At 41.4% G+C, this 15,344-nt stretch overlaps 2 protein-coding genes and 1 long non-coding RNA gene across 7 annotated transcripts in view; 1 reads left to right on the forward strand and 2 right to left on the reverse strand.

The window, feature by feature from the left end:
* The window catches only part of DMC1 (DNA meiotic recombinase 1), a 39,661-nt gene extending 35,850 nt beyond the window's left edge, over window positions 1-3,811 (reverse strand). For 3 of the 4 annotated variants that reach the window (XM_067698099.1, XM_067698100.1, XM_067698097.1), the window contains exons 1-4: window positions 3,647-3,811; window positions 2,131-2,214; window positions 1,403-1,447; window positions 343-489 (exon numbers count right to left, since the gene is read on the reverse strand). In XM_067698099.1, the coding sequence (XP_067554200.1) occupies window positions 343-489; window positions 1,403-1,447; window positions 2,131-2,181 (243 nt within the window). In that variant the 5' untranslated portion in view covers window positions 2,182-2,214; window positions 3,647-3,811. Of the gene's footprint in view, window positions 1-342; window positions 490-1,402; window positions 1,448-1,667; window positions 1,991-2,130; window positions 2,215-3,646 lie in introns of those variants that run through there. The other variant, XM_067698098.1, reaches the window with a different exon arrangement.
* An 87-nt stretch (window positions 3,812-3,898) lies between these two features.
* Window positions 3,899-12,668, forward strand: LOC137202476 (uncharacterized). Of its 2 annotated transcripts, none has more exons than XR_010932633.1 (4): window positions 3,899-3,954; window positions 6,834-6,868; window positions 8,519-8,600; window positions 11,125-12,668. It is a non-coding gene; the product is annotated as an uncharacterized lncRNA (long non-coding RNA). The 2 variants fall into 2 exon arrangements; XR_010932632.1 differs by having other exon boundaries at window positions 3,917-3,966.
* Window positions 12,669-14,078: 1,410 nt separating this feature from the next.
* FAM227A (family with sequence similarity 227 member A) overlaps window positions 14,079-15,344 on the reverse strand; it is a 60,949-nt gene continuing 59,683 nt past the window's right edge. The window contains 1 exon segment of the mRNA XM_067698718.1: window positions 14,079-14,228. Within this exon segment, the coding sequence (XP_067554819.1) occupies window positions 14,090-14,228 (139 nt within the window). The 3' untranslated portion in view covers window positions 14,079-14,089.

Genomic DNA, 15,344 nt, shown 5'->3' on the forward strand with positions numbered 1-15,344 from the left:
TGGTATGGCCAAAAAAAAAAAAAAAAAAAAGAAGAAGAAAAGGAGAAGGAAAGGCAGAGACACAGAAAGGGAAAAAAGTAATATAAAGGGAGACAAAAAGAAAAGTTTTGGTAAAAAATAATTACCTTCATAGTTTTCCAGGTGTCTTAACCCCTGTCTCATTCTTTCAGAAATTAATTGCTTTGAAACCGACATGATGAAAAGTTAACATGGGGCGTATATCTTGTGATCTACAGGAACTCAAGAGTTCTCACAATAGCTGCTAGTGTACATAATGAGAAAGGCTACAGAGGCTCACAGGGCCCTTCTAAGCTAAAACAACAAAGAATGGATTTTGCTTACAATAAGCTTGTTGGCTGCCTCTTTAATCTTGTCCACTTTTGCTTCTGAGAGCCCTTTGACATTGCATAGCGCTCTTCTTGTTGTCATTTGTATCCCTTTGATGGTACAGATGCCTACTGACTTCAGTTTCTTAATGTCAGCCACATTCTGTAAGTAAAAGAATGGGAGCAGCAGATTGAGAAAATGCCAGCCTGAAAGGCTCCCATACTATGTCATGTGCTTTTGTGTCCATCTACTTCCATCATGATGCCAATTTTATACAAGCGGCCAGGTGGAACCCACCCACTATGTAGCCAAATGTTCTGGAAATATCTGAGTAGAACATACCCAGCATGATGCCAAATGTTCTGGCTGTGCCCTGATTTCCCAAGAATGTTAGTGAGACCATGGCAATGTAACAAGGAATTCAAAAGAGAAGTCTGTTGGTAGGAAAGCTAACAAATTTATCACACGTTCAACCCCCTCAGTTCAGCTCCTTCCTTCTACAGAACTTCATTACCAAAATGTTCTTTAAAATTTTTTAAAGATTTTTTTCTTTACCTTTGGAGAATGCAAATAACTACATAACCAAAAGACCAGGATTTTCTCTTGCTCCAATTTTCTAAATTCAACTGAAAAAGATTAAATGTGAGGGGTTCAAAGGGTAATGTCAGAGAAGTTTTACTGCCAACTAATTGCTGTTGAAATTCATCTAGCTAGTTACTTAAAGTCTTGATTTCTGTCAACGTCATTTAATCACATGACACAGAAGGTGAATTTTCTGTTGATGAAAACAGTAGATAGCTCTGAATGCCTCCAGCTGGACCAGTGGTTCTCAGCTGGGGGCAATTTTGCCCCCTGGGGACACTTGACAATATCTGGAGAAATTTTTGGTTGTCACAACTAGAGAGTTGCTACTGGCATATAGTGAGTGGTTAGGAGTCAGGGATGCTGCTAAACACCCTAGAATGCACAGGACAGTCTCCCAAAACAAAGAATTACCCAGTCCCAAATGCCAATAAAGTCAAGACTAAGAAACTCTAAAATGGACAATTTCACACAGCATTGAAAAAATACTTACAATTCCATGTTTTTGTAACAGGTCAATGTCTTGAAACAAAGATTCCTAAAGGACATGGAACAGAAAAAAAGGAGGGTTGATTCTTCATATCCAACTGTTTCACATATTTTAAAGAGTTAATTCAGTATTATGAGTCACTCCAAAATGCCTCAAGTTCCACTTCTCTAGACAGACTGAGGTAGGATCAATAATGCTTTTTCAAACACATTGTTACATACTTAAAAGAAGTGCCAACACTGAAAGCAACGCGAAGCCCAACAGGCACCTGTGATCTTAGTTCCCCGACCAGGGATCGAACCCGAGTCCCCTGTAGTGGACACACGGAGTCCTAACCACTGGACCACCAGAGAAGTCCCATGGCCTCTCCAAATTTTTAAGACCTTAATCCAAAAGAGTGGAACAGCACAATCTATTTTTAAATATGTTTTCTCAATCTTCTTCCCCACCAGACCGTGCACTCCTTCCTCTGCTACTCGGTACCAGTAAGCATAGGTACCAGTATAGCCATACCACTTGTTAAATTATTAAAATACTTTCATGCCAGCTGCTAAGTAGCTAATCTTAGCACTCCTTGCCAAACAAGTTGTTACATATTTGTAATATTGCCTCTCTCCAGAACTATGTTTTATTTCTAATCTCAGTTTCTAAAAATAGTAGTTAACAGAGAAGGAACTTCATTTTTGTAGAATGACTGAGTGTCTACATATCTTTCAACATTCTAGCCATACTTCTTCATCTTGGAATCCTGGTTCTTCCAGCACAACTTGATCCTCCTTCATATTGAAAGGTGAACAGCAGAAAAATAATCAATTCTGGAAAAATAAGAAATATTAAGAAGTAGTCATAGATCATATAGTACAAAATCCTTTGCCCATAGACCTTCTTGATTTCATTTCAGATATCAAGGACGAGAAGGACAATTAGAAAAATATTTAGTTTGGAACAACTGGGCTGGCCTATCTTCTTTCTCCAAGCCTGTGGCGTTACATCTTTTGTTGGTGTGTGTATGTGGGGATGGGGACTTAGTTTCTTTTCTCGTTCCTCAAAACTGGCCACTTTGTATCATCTTTCAGTTCCCTATAGCACAATTAATCATGACTAATAATATCCTTTTTGTTGCCTTGGAATGTTATTTAGAAGTAGAATATTAGAATTCCATATTGTTATTAAACTTTCATGTTGGTTAACAACACTCTAAGAACCTTGGCCTTAAGTCAATCTTCCTTGTATTCTCCCTGGCACCTAGAACTTAGTCTATCCTCAAAAAAAAGATATATATTTTTTCTCATATATGAGGGATGACTTCCTGCTTGGGAATTATGAATGGCTCTCTTGTAACATATATATTTTTGTTTAATAAAACATTAGATGTATTTTGTTTATAGTATTTCCTAGTTTCATGATGTATTTTTTTTAAGATTTAAAATTATGGCAGATACCCAATATTTAAACATGATAAAATATTAGGGCCAATAAGCAGATAGTCTTTGATTTAACACTGTAGCAGTTGTTTTAAGATCTCAGGGCTACAAGGTATGACTGTTTTCATTAGAAAACGTGGTCCAAGTAATCAGCTTTCTTGGTCTATTCCATCTCTTTGCTTAACACCAAATTCAGGTTGGGGCCCGGCCCAGAGGGGGAACAAACTGCTAAGGTAGAGGTATGGTCGCTACCACCTAGTACCTCTGAACAGCAAAGTATTCGAGGCAAACGAGGAGACAGTGGAGATGGAATCTTCTGGAGTACGGTCCCTCAGTCAGATAGCTAATCATATGTGTGATAACCCCAAATTCCACTGTGACTGTCCTTTCTTTTCTCCCTGATAAACAAAAAGATTGCTCTCCATCTATCTCAAATAGCAATGGACGGGGTGAACAGCTGAATCCAAGGTAGGGCTCCCGGACACCTCGGCTTAAGGCACCAGAAGCTGTCCCTCATCGTGGGGAGCGCGGGCCAGATCACCCTCACCGCCTCCCCCCACCACAGCCGTTTTCCTGACACCTGACTCCCTCATTAGAAGGCCGAGGAGGCCTCCTCAAGACTTAGGTCCGACTTGGTTTAAAATAAGGATGCTGGAAATCCCTCGAGAGCACTGAGATTCCCTCCGGGGGCTGGGTTGGGAACGGGACCCACGAAGCCACCAGCCCAGGGCCCAGCAACGACAATGACCAAAGAAAGGAAACCCTGAGTTTCCCCTCAGATTCTTCACCCGCCTTCCCTTTTTGCCACAAACTCCACTCGTACCCACAGTCTCCCGGGGGTTTTCAAGGTATCTGAATCCCTTCCGCCCCCCGCCCGGGCCTTCCAGTCCTCAGGGATTCTGCCTCAGAACCAGAACGCGGAGACGGGCGTCCTGTCGCTGACAGAGAGGTTTGGCGCCAAACGACTAGTCCGGGCGAGCGGCTGGAGTGGGCGGGACCCGGACGGAGGGGCGGGCCCACCGTGGGCGGAGCGAAGAGCGAGGGGCGGAACCCGGAGCGGGGCAGAGGACGAGGGGGCGGGGTGGCGGGAGGGCCGGGAGCAACTTGGAGCAGCAAAAGGAGCCTCTGAGGGTGCGCGCTGGGGTGAGGCGGGCGCTCAGGTGGAGGGAGTGTGCTGAGGAGAGGGGCTTTGGTCGGAGGGGAGGCTGGGGCGTCTCTGGAGCGGAGAGAGATGCTGAGGTCAGGGAGAGGACTGAGGTGGGGGCACTGAGGCGACGCATCGGATTAGCGGGTACTGAGGTGGGCGCTGAGATGAAGACAGGCAGCTGTGAGAAAGAAGGCCCTTAGGTGGGGCGTGTTCTGATATGAAGAGAGGCCGCTGGAAAGGGGTCAGGAGGTGGAAGGCCATGAGGCGGGGGAGGGCTGCTGGGCGGAGGTGGCTGACGCGGTGACAGGTGACATGCAGAATGCTTATCTTAATCAGGATCCTCGGGTTAGGAGGTCGAATATGGGGGTCTTTCCCCCTGCTCAAGGCTTTTCTTTTCACTCCAAGTTTTTCATATCTGGCTTCACAGTCTACCTAATACCTCAGTCCGCGTTCCTACTTTCTCTCCTTTGTCTGTGACTCTCTTACCATTTGCCACTCTAGTCTGTGAGTGAGGCACCCAAGGCCCATTCACGATGGAGCGTAATTTTTCTTCGCCTTAACTTGAAATTTTAAATAGACAACAGAAGCCAAACATATTTTGATCCAGCTTTTAAATAGAAATTTTAGGCCAGCCTTCATGCCAGCAGAGCCATCTCTGGCAGCGTCATCCTCCTCCCCTTAAATGGAAACTGACTGTTGAGGAGAGTCATGAAACATTTGAAAGAGCATCTGTTGAGGTGGAGGCTGCAATGTATCTTGGATGAATATCTGTGCAAACAGTTCTTTGGGTTCAAGACCTAGTACAGGGCGACCCTTTTTCTTCAGTGTCTGAATCTTCTTTTGCTGGAATAAATAGGAAAAAATTCCCACAATAGCAGCTGGCCGTTTGTAGGACATTCCCCTTCCCCCCAGGTGGATTGTTTAAAGAACCTACAAATAGCTCCATAGTTCTTCAAACTCTGTTACTTTCCAGAAACACAGCCTGTCCATGTTAAATGGAAATTAATGCCCATTTTTGACATGAACTGGATAGTGACGATAGGCTTTCTCTTTGGGCCTCACCTAAAACAATTATAGTAACTTCTGAGCAACTTGTTAGATGGAGACAGCAACCGTACAGAAGAGCTGCAAAGAGCACAGCGAGATGATTTAGGGAAATATAACATATGCAGTTTGGTGTAGTGACAGCTGGGAGAGAGAAATGTTCATAATACTTAAAGGTTGTGTGCAGTACACTTAAAGAAACTGAAGCGAGCTTGGTAATGACAAATTCGTGAAGTAAGCATAAAAATTTCGTTTGGATAGGATATTGATGGTTATATACAACTTTAAAATTAAAAAAAAAAAATCCAAAACCCTGGGGTAGTTCAAAAGTACACTTGAAGATCTTTCCACTTAAATCAGGACCAAAAAACCACTAGTCTTTAATACCTTACAAAAATTCTGAATATGATGAAGGTGGCATTTCAAATCAGTGGGGAAATGAAATCAGTGAATGGTGTTGGAACAAACTAGGTAGTCATCTGGAAGAAAAATAAAATTGTAACCATACTTCATAGCTTATACCAAAATAAATTCCAGATGGATCAAGAAATTAAATCTGAACAATAAAATAATAAAAGTACTAGAAGAAAACATGGGAAAATTTTTTACTATCTCAGAGTAAGACAAGTCTTTTCAAGTATGACACAAAACTGAGAAGCCGTAAAAGACTTATAAGAATGACTGTATTAGAGAAAAATCCTGCATGGCAAAATGCTACTTTCCTATCCTAGATGTAGAGCATGGCAAACCAAAGCTTTTGTGTCAATTAGTAACCAATTAGTAATTGTGTCAATTAGCTTTCCCAATTTCTCAAATCCTTCAGCGAGTCTACAAGGTCTCTACAAATTTTTTAAAATGTGTGTCATTTTATGATATTCTAAGAAATAAAAAACAGGCAGTGGAATTACAGGTGACCTGAATTTTAAACCATTACACTTTACTGCCCCTCTGTGGACAACCACCTTATAATCAAATAGAGGCATATAACTCCACCGTGTACAGTTGGGTAGCTTCAAACTGGTGCCTATGGATGCATATTATTGGTTTCAAGAGCTCAAATGTGAGAAATGCTTTAGTACAGAACTAAAGAATGAAGGGTCATTACAAAAAAATTTCATTGGGTATACCTCCCCTTAAGCACATTTATTTTTTAAAATGTTTATTGACCCTACTGCTTGTCAGACACTGTACTAGGTGTTTGTTGCCAGGGATTCAACAACAAGCAAGACACAAACCCTAGTGTGGGCTATAGATAAGTTTATAGGCAATTGCAGTAGCGTATATACATATACATATACATAATACATATCAGTCATTTGAGGCTTTTCTCATTTATTTAGATTTATTTCCAAATTTGAAAAACTTCTAACTTTGGCACGCAGCTACTCAGAGAGGCATGTTCACGACCGTTTATTTAACCAACATTTATTAAACACTGTTGGACCCAGCTCTCTGCTGGATATGGAGATAAAGACAGGTCTCTACTCTCAAGAAGGGATGAGTCTACTAGGGAAGATAGATACAGAAACAGATAATAACACACAAGGTGAGATAAGAGGGATTACACACACAGTTGGGAACCAAGTAGACCTCTCCCTGGGGGATCCTCACAGAGGTGGTGACCCTTAATTTGGGGCTGAAAGGATAAGTGAGGATTTACCAGCTGGGCAGGGTGGGAAAGGCAGAGGGAACACAGAGGCTTATTTAGGGAGCTGCAAGTGGTTCTGCTGGAGTAAAAGGTACTAGGGAGAAAGGAACTCTCAGATGCCAAAGGTAACGTTTGTTGATAGCTAACACATCACTTAACTTCTTTCCACAGATGAACACATCTCCTTCACACAAAGATACCATGAGGTAGGAACTATTATTATCTCTGTTTACAGATGATGGAACTGGGGCACCACAAGGTTAAGTAACTTGCCTAAGGTTCACAGTCTGGCTCCAGTGTTCAGGCTCTCAGCCTATTAATATGCTAATCCAGTATATGACAGATCTTGTATGTTCATATGTGATTTTATTTTCCATTTATAGAAGTATGATATAAGTACACATAGGCATGGCAACTATGCCAGACTTACAGTACAGTTCAGCCATTTACAAGCTATGTGGTCTTGGGAAAATTTATTTAAACCTCTTTGTGCTTCAGTTTCCCCATGTGAAAACCAAGAACAGTATTGGTACTGAGTTGTGAGAATTAATGGGTTAAGATACTTGAAGTATTTGGGCTGCCGTGTGGAAAATGGATTGGAGGAGGCAAGAGAGAGGGCAAGGAGAATACCTAGGAGAACACTGTAAAAGTCCAAGACAGGGGCAATGGTAGCTTCAATCAAGAAAGGCCTCAGTTTGAAAATAGAGAAAATTGTACATCATTTACAGGGCTATAAGAGAAGACAAAATAATCTGTAAAAATACGCTTTAAAGTACCTAGTCCCCAGTAATGCCTTTAATGTTTTTAAGTAAAATGTTATAATATCCCCATCACCCAACTTCAGCAATTTTCAACACATGGCCAGTCTTGTTTCACTTATACCTCCATCCACTTCCTCCCTTTTATATTATTTTGAAGCAAATTCTACATGTCATATAATTTCTTCTGTAAACATTTCAGTATGTATCTCTAAAAGATAAGGACTCTTTTTAAAAACATAACCGTTAACACCATTATCACACCCCAAAAATAATAATTTTTAATATCAAATATCCAGGCATTATTCAAAAACCCAATTGTCTCATAAATGCCATATATTTTTTAAAGCTTGGATCAACTGGGATCCAAAAAATGTCTGCATGTTGCAATTTATTTATTTATTTATTTTTTTTTTTTTTTGAGGTACGTGGGCCTCTCACTGTTGTGGCCTCTCCCGTTGCGGAGCACAGGCTCCAGACGCGCAGGCTCAGCGGCCATGGCTCACAGGCCGAGCCGCTCCGCGGCATGTGGGATCTTCCCGGACCGGGGCACGAACCCATGTCCCCTGCATCGGCAGGCGGACTCTAAACCACTGTGCCACCAGGGAAGGCCAGGGACTATGTCTTTATTCATCTCTGTATCAACAGGACCTGGTATGTGCAAGCATGGTATAGGATAGATACCTAGTGAATGCTTCCTCAACCTCTCCAAGCCCCAGTGTCCTCCTAGGAGAAATGGAGGTAACAACACCCACCTTGAGAGAGAAGGGGGCAGGAGGGTTAATCTGAGATAAGGTTTGAAAAGGATTTAGAGTACTCAGCACATAGTAAGTACTCAATAAATGATGTCTCCTATGATTACTGTTATATAATACATACTAATATATACTCCATAGTGTTGTTATTAATAAACAAGTGAATGAAAGAATTAGTAAGCAAATGCATGAATGAATGAGGTGACTTTATGTCAGTTTAAATCCTGACTTTGGCCCAGGGTAGGAGAGGACTTTAATATTCTTTGTCCCATGGATGACTACGAATGACTAAATGTATTGCAGTATTATTTTTTATTTGTTTGCTTTGTTGTTTCTATTTTAGATTAAATCCAACAACATGTGCAGGCTTCATCCAGAAAGTCCTTCTGATTCTTGGATAAGGATTCATGCAGGTGAGCTGGAAGGTGAGAGGATAAGGAAGACTACTTTTTCTGCATTGGTTTTGACTTCTTGATGACCTTTCTGTGGATGAACCATAAAGATACAAACAGAAACAGATTAAAAAACCAGTGTGATCAAGAGAATGAAGAAAGGAATCCCCAGGATTATATAAACAGCCTGGAAATCAACCACTTAGAGTGAAGCAGATCAGAAGGCTGGGAAATGAAGGTGGAATTGATAGATAATGTAAAGTGTCTGAATGTACTGGGAGACTTATACAACCAAGGGAAAATTTGGAGATAAACTGAGATGAGTACATAAAAAAAAAAAAGAAAGAAAGAAAACAGGTAGATTGAAAAAGAGACTTAGTTCCAGGGATAGCAAAAAGTTTTGCAAGAAATAAAAATAACCAAAGTATACTCTGTAGCTCATGGCAGTGGTGTTGATAGTATAATAATGCTGATTAATGATCCAACCAGAATCACAACAGAGACACATTGGGAGGATGGGAGAGCGGAAGTGTGTGCAAGTGAGAGAGAGCCCAGTCCTCACTTTTCCTAGTGTGAATCCAATAGATAATGCCTAACACTAAAAAATCAAGGAGCCAGAGCACCATGGTATTTAGACATATGGAGGAAAACATACCAAAACAATCAGTTAGGAAAGTGGAAAGTGTTGCTGGGGAATGGGAAAGGGGGTCCGGAGGAGTGCAATTTTTTGTAACAAGCTTTGTAGAACTATTAATTAGTTAATTTAATAAGCCTTATATTATGCTTTGCATTAGTTAATTCAATCAGTTAATTTAAGGTGCCTTATATATTACTTTGCATCACGCACTGTTCTAAGTGCTTTCTTTACAAATGTTAACCAATTTAATCCTCATAACAACCTTATGCTGTACATAATATTATCATCCCCATTCTACAGATAAAAAAACTGAGATGCAGAGAAGTTAAATGATTGATCAAGCTTACACAGCTAGTAGGTCGTGGAGCTAGAATTAGCCAGGTGGTCTGGCCCCAGGTGGTCTGGCCCCAGTTGCCTCTCTATTTGATTCTTAAAGGATGACTATGTATTACTTTAATTAAAATAAAAACAAAAATTTAAAAAGTGTGATTTTTAAGAGGCTTTATTCCTAACTTTGAGTATAGACAGACAAAGTTCTAAAATGTAATGTTATTTTTTTCTATAAGCAATTAACTGGAGCAGAATGCTAAACACACATTAGCTAATCATTAATCCCCTCATCAAGAATTTGCTGAATCCCGGGAATTCCCCGGTGGTCCGGTGCTTAGGACTCTGCACTCTCACTGCCAGGGGCCCAGGTTCGATGCCTGGTCGGGGAACTAAGATCCCGCAAGCTGCATGACATGGCCAAAAAAAAAGAATTTGCTGAATCCCTACTATGTGCCAGCCACAGGAATAGGTGCAGGAGACTCAATGCTTAATGATAAAAGGCCCTTGGGAGACTTACAGTACAGAGAGGGAGACAGACAACTCCATGACTACAGTAGGACATATTTGGTGGAGTACAAAATAGGCAGTCACTAGGGCAGTCTGGGGAGATTTCCTGGAAGTGACAACATCTGAGTGGGCTTTAAGGGTCAGATAGGATCTAGCCAGATGAAAAAGTGGCCAAAGTATGTTCAAGGAAGAGGAAAGAGCAGTGAATACTTGTTAAAATGAACTGAACTGGTTGTTTCCTCTTCCATTCTAAATTCTAAAATGGATGTCAAAAACAATAGTATTAAAAGCCCCTCTTAACCTGGAGATTCCATAGCCTAAACCAATGGGGTGCAAACCATGCTGCTATACTCCAATATCAGTGACTGTTTCTCTAATCAAAGGAAAAAATGAATTGATAAAACTTTCTTTATATTAAGTTTACCTCTTTTTTAATCTTTATTTATTTATTATTTATTTATTTTGGCTGCGCCGGGTCTTAGTTGTGGCATGCGAACTTAATACTTGCGGCATGCAAACTTATTAGTTGCAGCATGCAAACCCTAGTTGTGGCATGCATGTGGGATCTAGTGCCCCGACCAGGGATCAAACCCCAGCCCCCTGCACTGGGGGCGCGGAGTCTTACGCACTGGACCACCAGGGAAGTCCCAAGTTCACCTCTTAAGCCTTGTTAGGCTGTAGCCCAGGCCCTGGAGTCTGACTACTGGTTTCAAATCCTGGCTCCACTGCTTACCAAATGTGAGCACCTGAGCCAGTCACTAACCTCCCTAAGCCTCAGTTTCCTCAGTTGTAAAATGAGGATACAACATCCCGTATCTCACAGAAGTGCTGTGAGAATTAAATAGTACACGTATCATGCTTAGGAGAGAATAAGGACCTGGCAAACACAACTACGTTGCGTACTCAAGGTGATAAAAACAAATGAGTAAGTAAAAGTTATAATTAAGAGAAAAGTTAGTTGTGATTTCTTAACATATTATGTGTTATGTTATTTTAAGATAACTTGGCAGCTATCTAAAGATTCATATTTTATCTTAGTCAATAGTCCTTTATTACCAAAATAATTTGGTAATATTTTTATAGGTTTCTGCAAAGAGCACCATGACTTCTAGTTGTCCTGTCCCCGACAGATGGGAAAATCAAGGCTCTGAACTCAGGAAAATGCCGAGTATGTCAGCATCTGATCCTTTACCCTTCGGTGCATGTGCACTTGAAGCTGGCTTCGTCCTCTATTCTAGCGCAGAAACGATGTGAAACAACTGCTGGATGCTTTCTCAAAAATGGGTCTGCCCCAAACCTCCCAGTCCAGAATGTTCCAATGTAGTTCCTTGCACTGCTTTGGGCTCAGCAAGTTTTCATGGTATGGAAGGTCTGAGAGCTTTGAGGAGAAGTGCTGAACCCTGATCTTCTGTGTGTGTGTCAGAGAAAGCTTCCTGGAGGAGTCATTATTTGCACTGACTTTGAAGAAGCAGGAGGAGCTGGCTGGGGAAGGAGGCCAGGGGTAGGAGGGGAAATTTTCCTGCAGAGGAAGAAGCTTGTGCCAAGCATGGCCTGGAGGCTGGAAGGTAACTTGGCCTCTTAATGCAGCTGCAGGGGCTCAATGTGGCTTGAAAGGTGGTTGGGAGTGGTGGGTGAAGACAGAGGAGAGAGGGGAGGTGGGCAGGGCCACCTCATGAAGGCCTCGAGTCTAAGAGTTTGGATTTTCTCCCTAGGATCCTTAGGGGTTGAGAAGAAACTGCAGGTTTTAAGCAAAGGAGTAGCCTGATGAGATATGGATTTTTGAAAGAGACCCATGGGGCCTTAACTCAAGTGAGTCTTAGTTGCCTCCTTTGAAAAACAAGAAAAATAGGGGGACTTTCCTATTTTTGGTTAAGAATCTGCCTTCCAATGCAGGGAACGCGGGTTCGACCCCTGGTCGGGGAACTAGGATCCCACATACCACGGGGCAACTAAGCCCACGTGCCACAACTACTGACCCCCTGCACCACAACTACAGAGCCCATGTGCTCTGGAGCCCACCTGCACAACTAGAGAGCCCATGCGCCACAATGAAAGATCCCGTGTGCCGCAACTAAGGCCCCATGCAGCCAAATATAAATAAATATTAAAAAAAAAAAACAAGAAAAATAAAATTTACCTCACAGGACTGTTCTGAGACTTCAATAAGATAACCGATGGGATATGCCTATCACAGGGCCAGGGAAATCTTCCCTTCAGTTTCCCTTCCAGTGTTTGTAACAGGAAGAGCAGGTCTGCTCCTCCTCAGGCTCCTAAAAGTCTGGGGTCACCAGTCCTTAATGATCTCTGAAAGAGGTGTCTAGGGGGACATTTTTGGACACAGGCTGTGCCCCATCTGAATGTGAAACTTTTAGACTTTGGAGGCTCTTCCCTATGAATAAGAACTTGTATATTTTCTGGAGCTTCGACATTTCAGTCCCCCATGATGGGTAAGCACAGGGTAAGGACTGCCCTAAGAGATGAGAACCCAGCTGGTCCAGGGCTTAGAAGACCAGGGAGTCTTTCTGGGCTGGGCCAGACCAGTGCTCTCAAGCATGCTCGAAGGCTTCCTGGATTAAGGAATGTAAGAAGCTTATGAAAATAATATATTGCCTATTAATTATTGACAAGTTCTATGCCAGACTCTTTATATGGGTTAGCTTGTTTACACATTAACAAACTTCCACATTTATTATGGCCAAGGAAACAGGCCTGAAGAATTTAGGTAACTTAACTGAAAGTCACAGAGGGGGCAGGGCAAACCCCAGATCTTTTTAGAGTCAAAGCTCCTTCTACTGCTTCATCTTCTCCTGTGGGGGAAACTAAAAGGTAACTCCCTTACCCGGTTAATTGTTACCTGGGGTTCATCCAGGGTAGTCATCCCCACCCATAGATGGATCCACAATGGATCCATTATAGGAGAAGATACTGGAACTTCTATTTATATATTTTTATCTCATTCTTTTTAATTTCTATTTTCTGTATGTATTATATTATAGTATACATATTATATTAGCCTAGAACTATATATATTACTACTGAATAATTAATATATTATGAGGGGCTGAGTTCTCATAAATGTTTTACTAAGAAAGATACAAGATCAAGAAAGCTTGTGGACTACTGATCAAGTGGTATAGTCAGGGTTTCACATAGAGGTAAATGTTTGCCGGAGACTTTGCAAATCCCTCAAAGTACATACATACTCCCTTCATGGAGACCACCATCAGCCATCAGGACTTTAAAAATCCAAATATGGCCACGTGGTTCCCTGTTTAATATCCTTCGTGGCTCCCCACGACTTAGAAAATAAAATCCCTTCATGATTTGTCCAGGAATCTTCTCCAGGCTCACCTCTCCTGGAGCCCCTCACATACTTTCTTGACCTCCTGCCACATTACTTCCTGCCTCTGAGCCTTTGCCTCTGCTGCTCCATCTACTGAGAATGCCAACCCCTTGCCTCATCCACCTCCTCCTGCCTTACAAACACCTTATCTTTTCCAGACTCAGGTCAAGGGACACCACTTCTATAAAATGTGTCTGCATGGCTCCCAGGCCATTGCATTCTTTGTCTCCTTTGTCTAACAGCACTTCTGGAACTTATGGTATTTATTTGTTGATATATCTGCCTTCTCTCTATCAGACTGTGAGCCCCTTGAGAATAGGGACTGTGTCTACTGCTATTTACCCAGGGTCTGCTGCAGGGAACTTTTGAAACCTCTCCAAATCTGGGCTTGTTGCTGTATAAAATGCACTGGATAATCTCTACCTCATAGGACTGTTATGAAGGTTAAAATGAGGTCATGTTTGTATAGTGTTTACCTTAGTGCTTGGTACAGAGTGAACAGTTAGTTAATGGTAGCCATGATTATTATATTATAATTTAATATTGTTAGCACGACTAAAAGTAGTGACCTAAGCAAAAATCTCCCCACTCCTGCTTTTCACTCAGCCTAGGAAAAACTATAGTGGAATCCTTCCCCTATCCTGGGAATAGTTATTTCTATTTCTCAGCGTTTGGCCACAATTTTCTTTTTCTCCTGTTGTTGTTCTACCTGGTAGCAGAAATATCAGAGATTTTGTAGGGACTTCCTAGTTCCAGGCAATGGAATTCATCAGGGCTTGATGGTGAGAAGGAAGAGTAGTTCAACTTCTGTTTCCATTCGCTTTCCCTCTCCTCTTTTTCCTTCCTGTGGGGGAAACAAAAAAGACATCAACAAAAATTGGCTCAAAAATTCAGTGCGATTTCTTCAAAGGTTTCAGTAGAATCTTGATAGGTATTGAAAGAAAAAGTTTACAAAACAGTCAGTAACATTGGCAATAGCAAATAACTGAAGAGTTATTCAGTTCAGAGTGTGTTCAGTGTGTTCAGAGTGCTGAACACACTGCAACGACTCCCTCATTCATCTTCTACGTATTGACTGAGGACCTGTTGGGTGCCAGGCCCTGCACTAGGCCCTGGGAAAAAAAGGTCATCTAGGGCAGTATTCCTGACCTTAAGGACAAACCTCAATCTAGGGAGATGGACAAGCAAATTTATAACTAGAGTAGGCTATGTTCTGTGGCATGTGATCAGGAAAGCACAAGACAATACCCTGAGAAGGCAAGTCAGGGAAGACTTCCTGGAGGTGATGCCTGAACTGGGTTTTAAGGGTTAGTGAGGGGTTAGCTAGATTAAGAAGTAGTCGAAAGGGTAGGGGAGGGACAGACTGGGAGTTTGGGGTTAGCAAATGCAAACTATTATATAAAATGGGTAAACAACAAGGTCCTACTGTATAGGACAGGGAATTACATTCAATATCCCAAGATAAACCATAATGGAAAAGAATATAAAAAAGAATGTATATTTATGTATAACTGAATCACTTTGCTGTACAACAAAAATTAACACAACATTGTAAATCAACTATACTTCAATTAAAAAAAAGAAGTAGTTGAAGGATAGTCAAGTCTGAGGGAATGACAATAATATTGGTGAATTAAAATAGTTGGCTTTTTGTATTTCTGAGAATCTAATATGGATATCAGAAAGACTGCTAATGAGTGACCATTGAACTTATAGTATTCCATGGCTCAAACAGGTGGGCCTCAAGCTAAACTCCTAGTATAAAAAAAATGTGGTCTTTTTCTGGTTTGAAGGAAAATTTCGACTAGAAGGTTTAAGACTGAAAGTTTTCCTTGGCTAAATTTCTTAACTCATTAAGCTTTGGTTTCTTCATCTCTGAAATGGAGAGTATAACACCATCTATTTGTGATACAGATGGTTAGTTAACAACCCATCATCCACTCTCCCCTTTTACTTTAGC

The sequence above is a fragment of the Pseudorca crassidens genome, chromosome 11 (genome assembly GCF_039906515.1).
Source record: "Pseudorca crassidens isolate mPseCra1 chromosome 11, mPseCra1.hap1, whole genome shotgun sequence".
NCBI lineage: Eukaryota > Metazoa > Chordata > Mammalia > Artiodactyla > Delphinidae > Pseudorca > Pseudorca crassidens.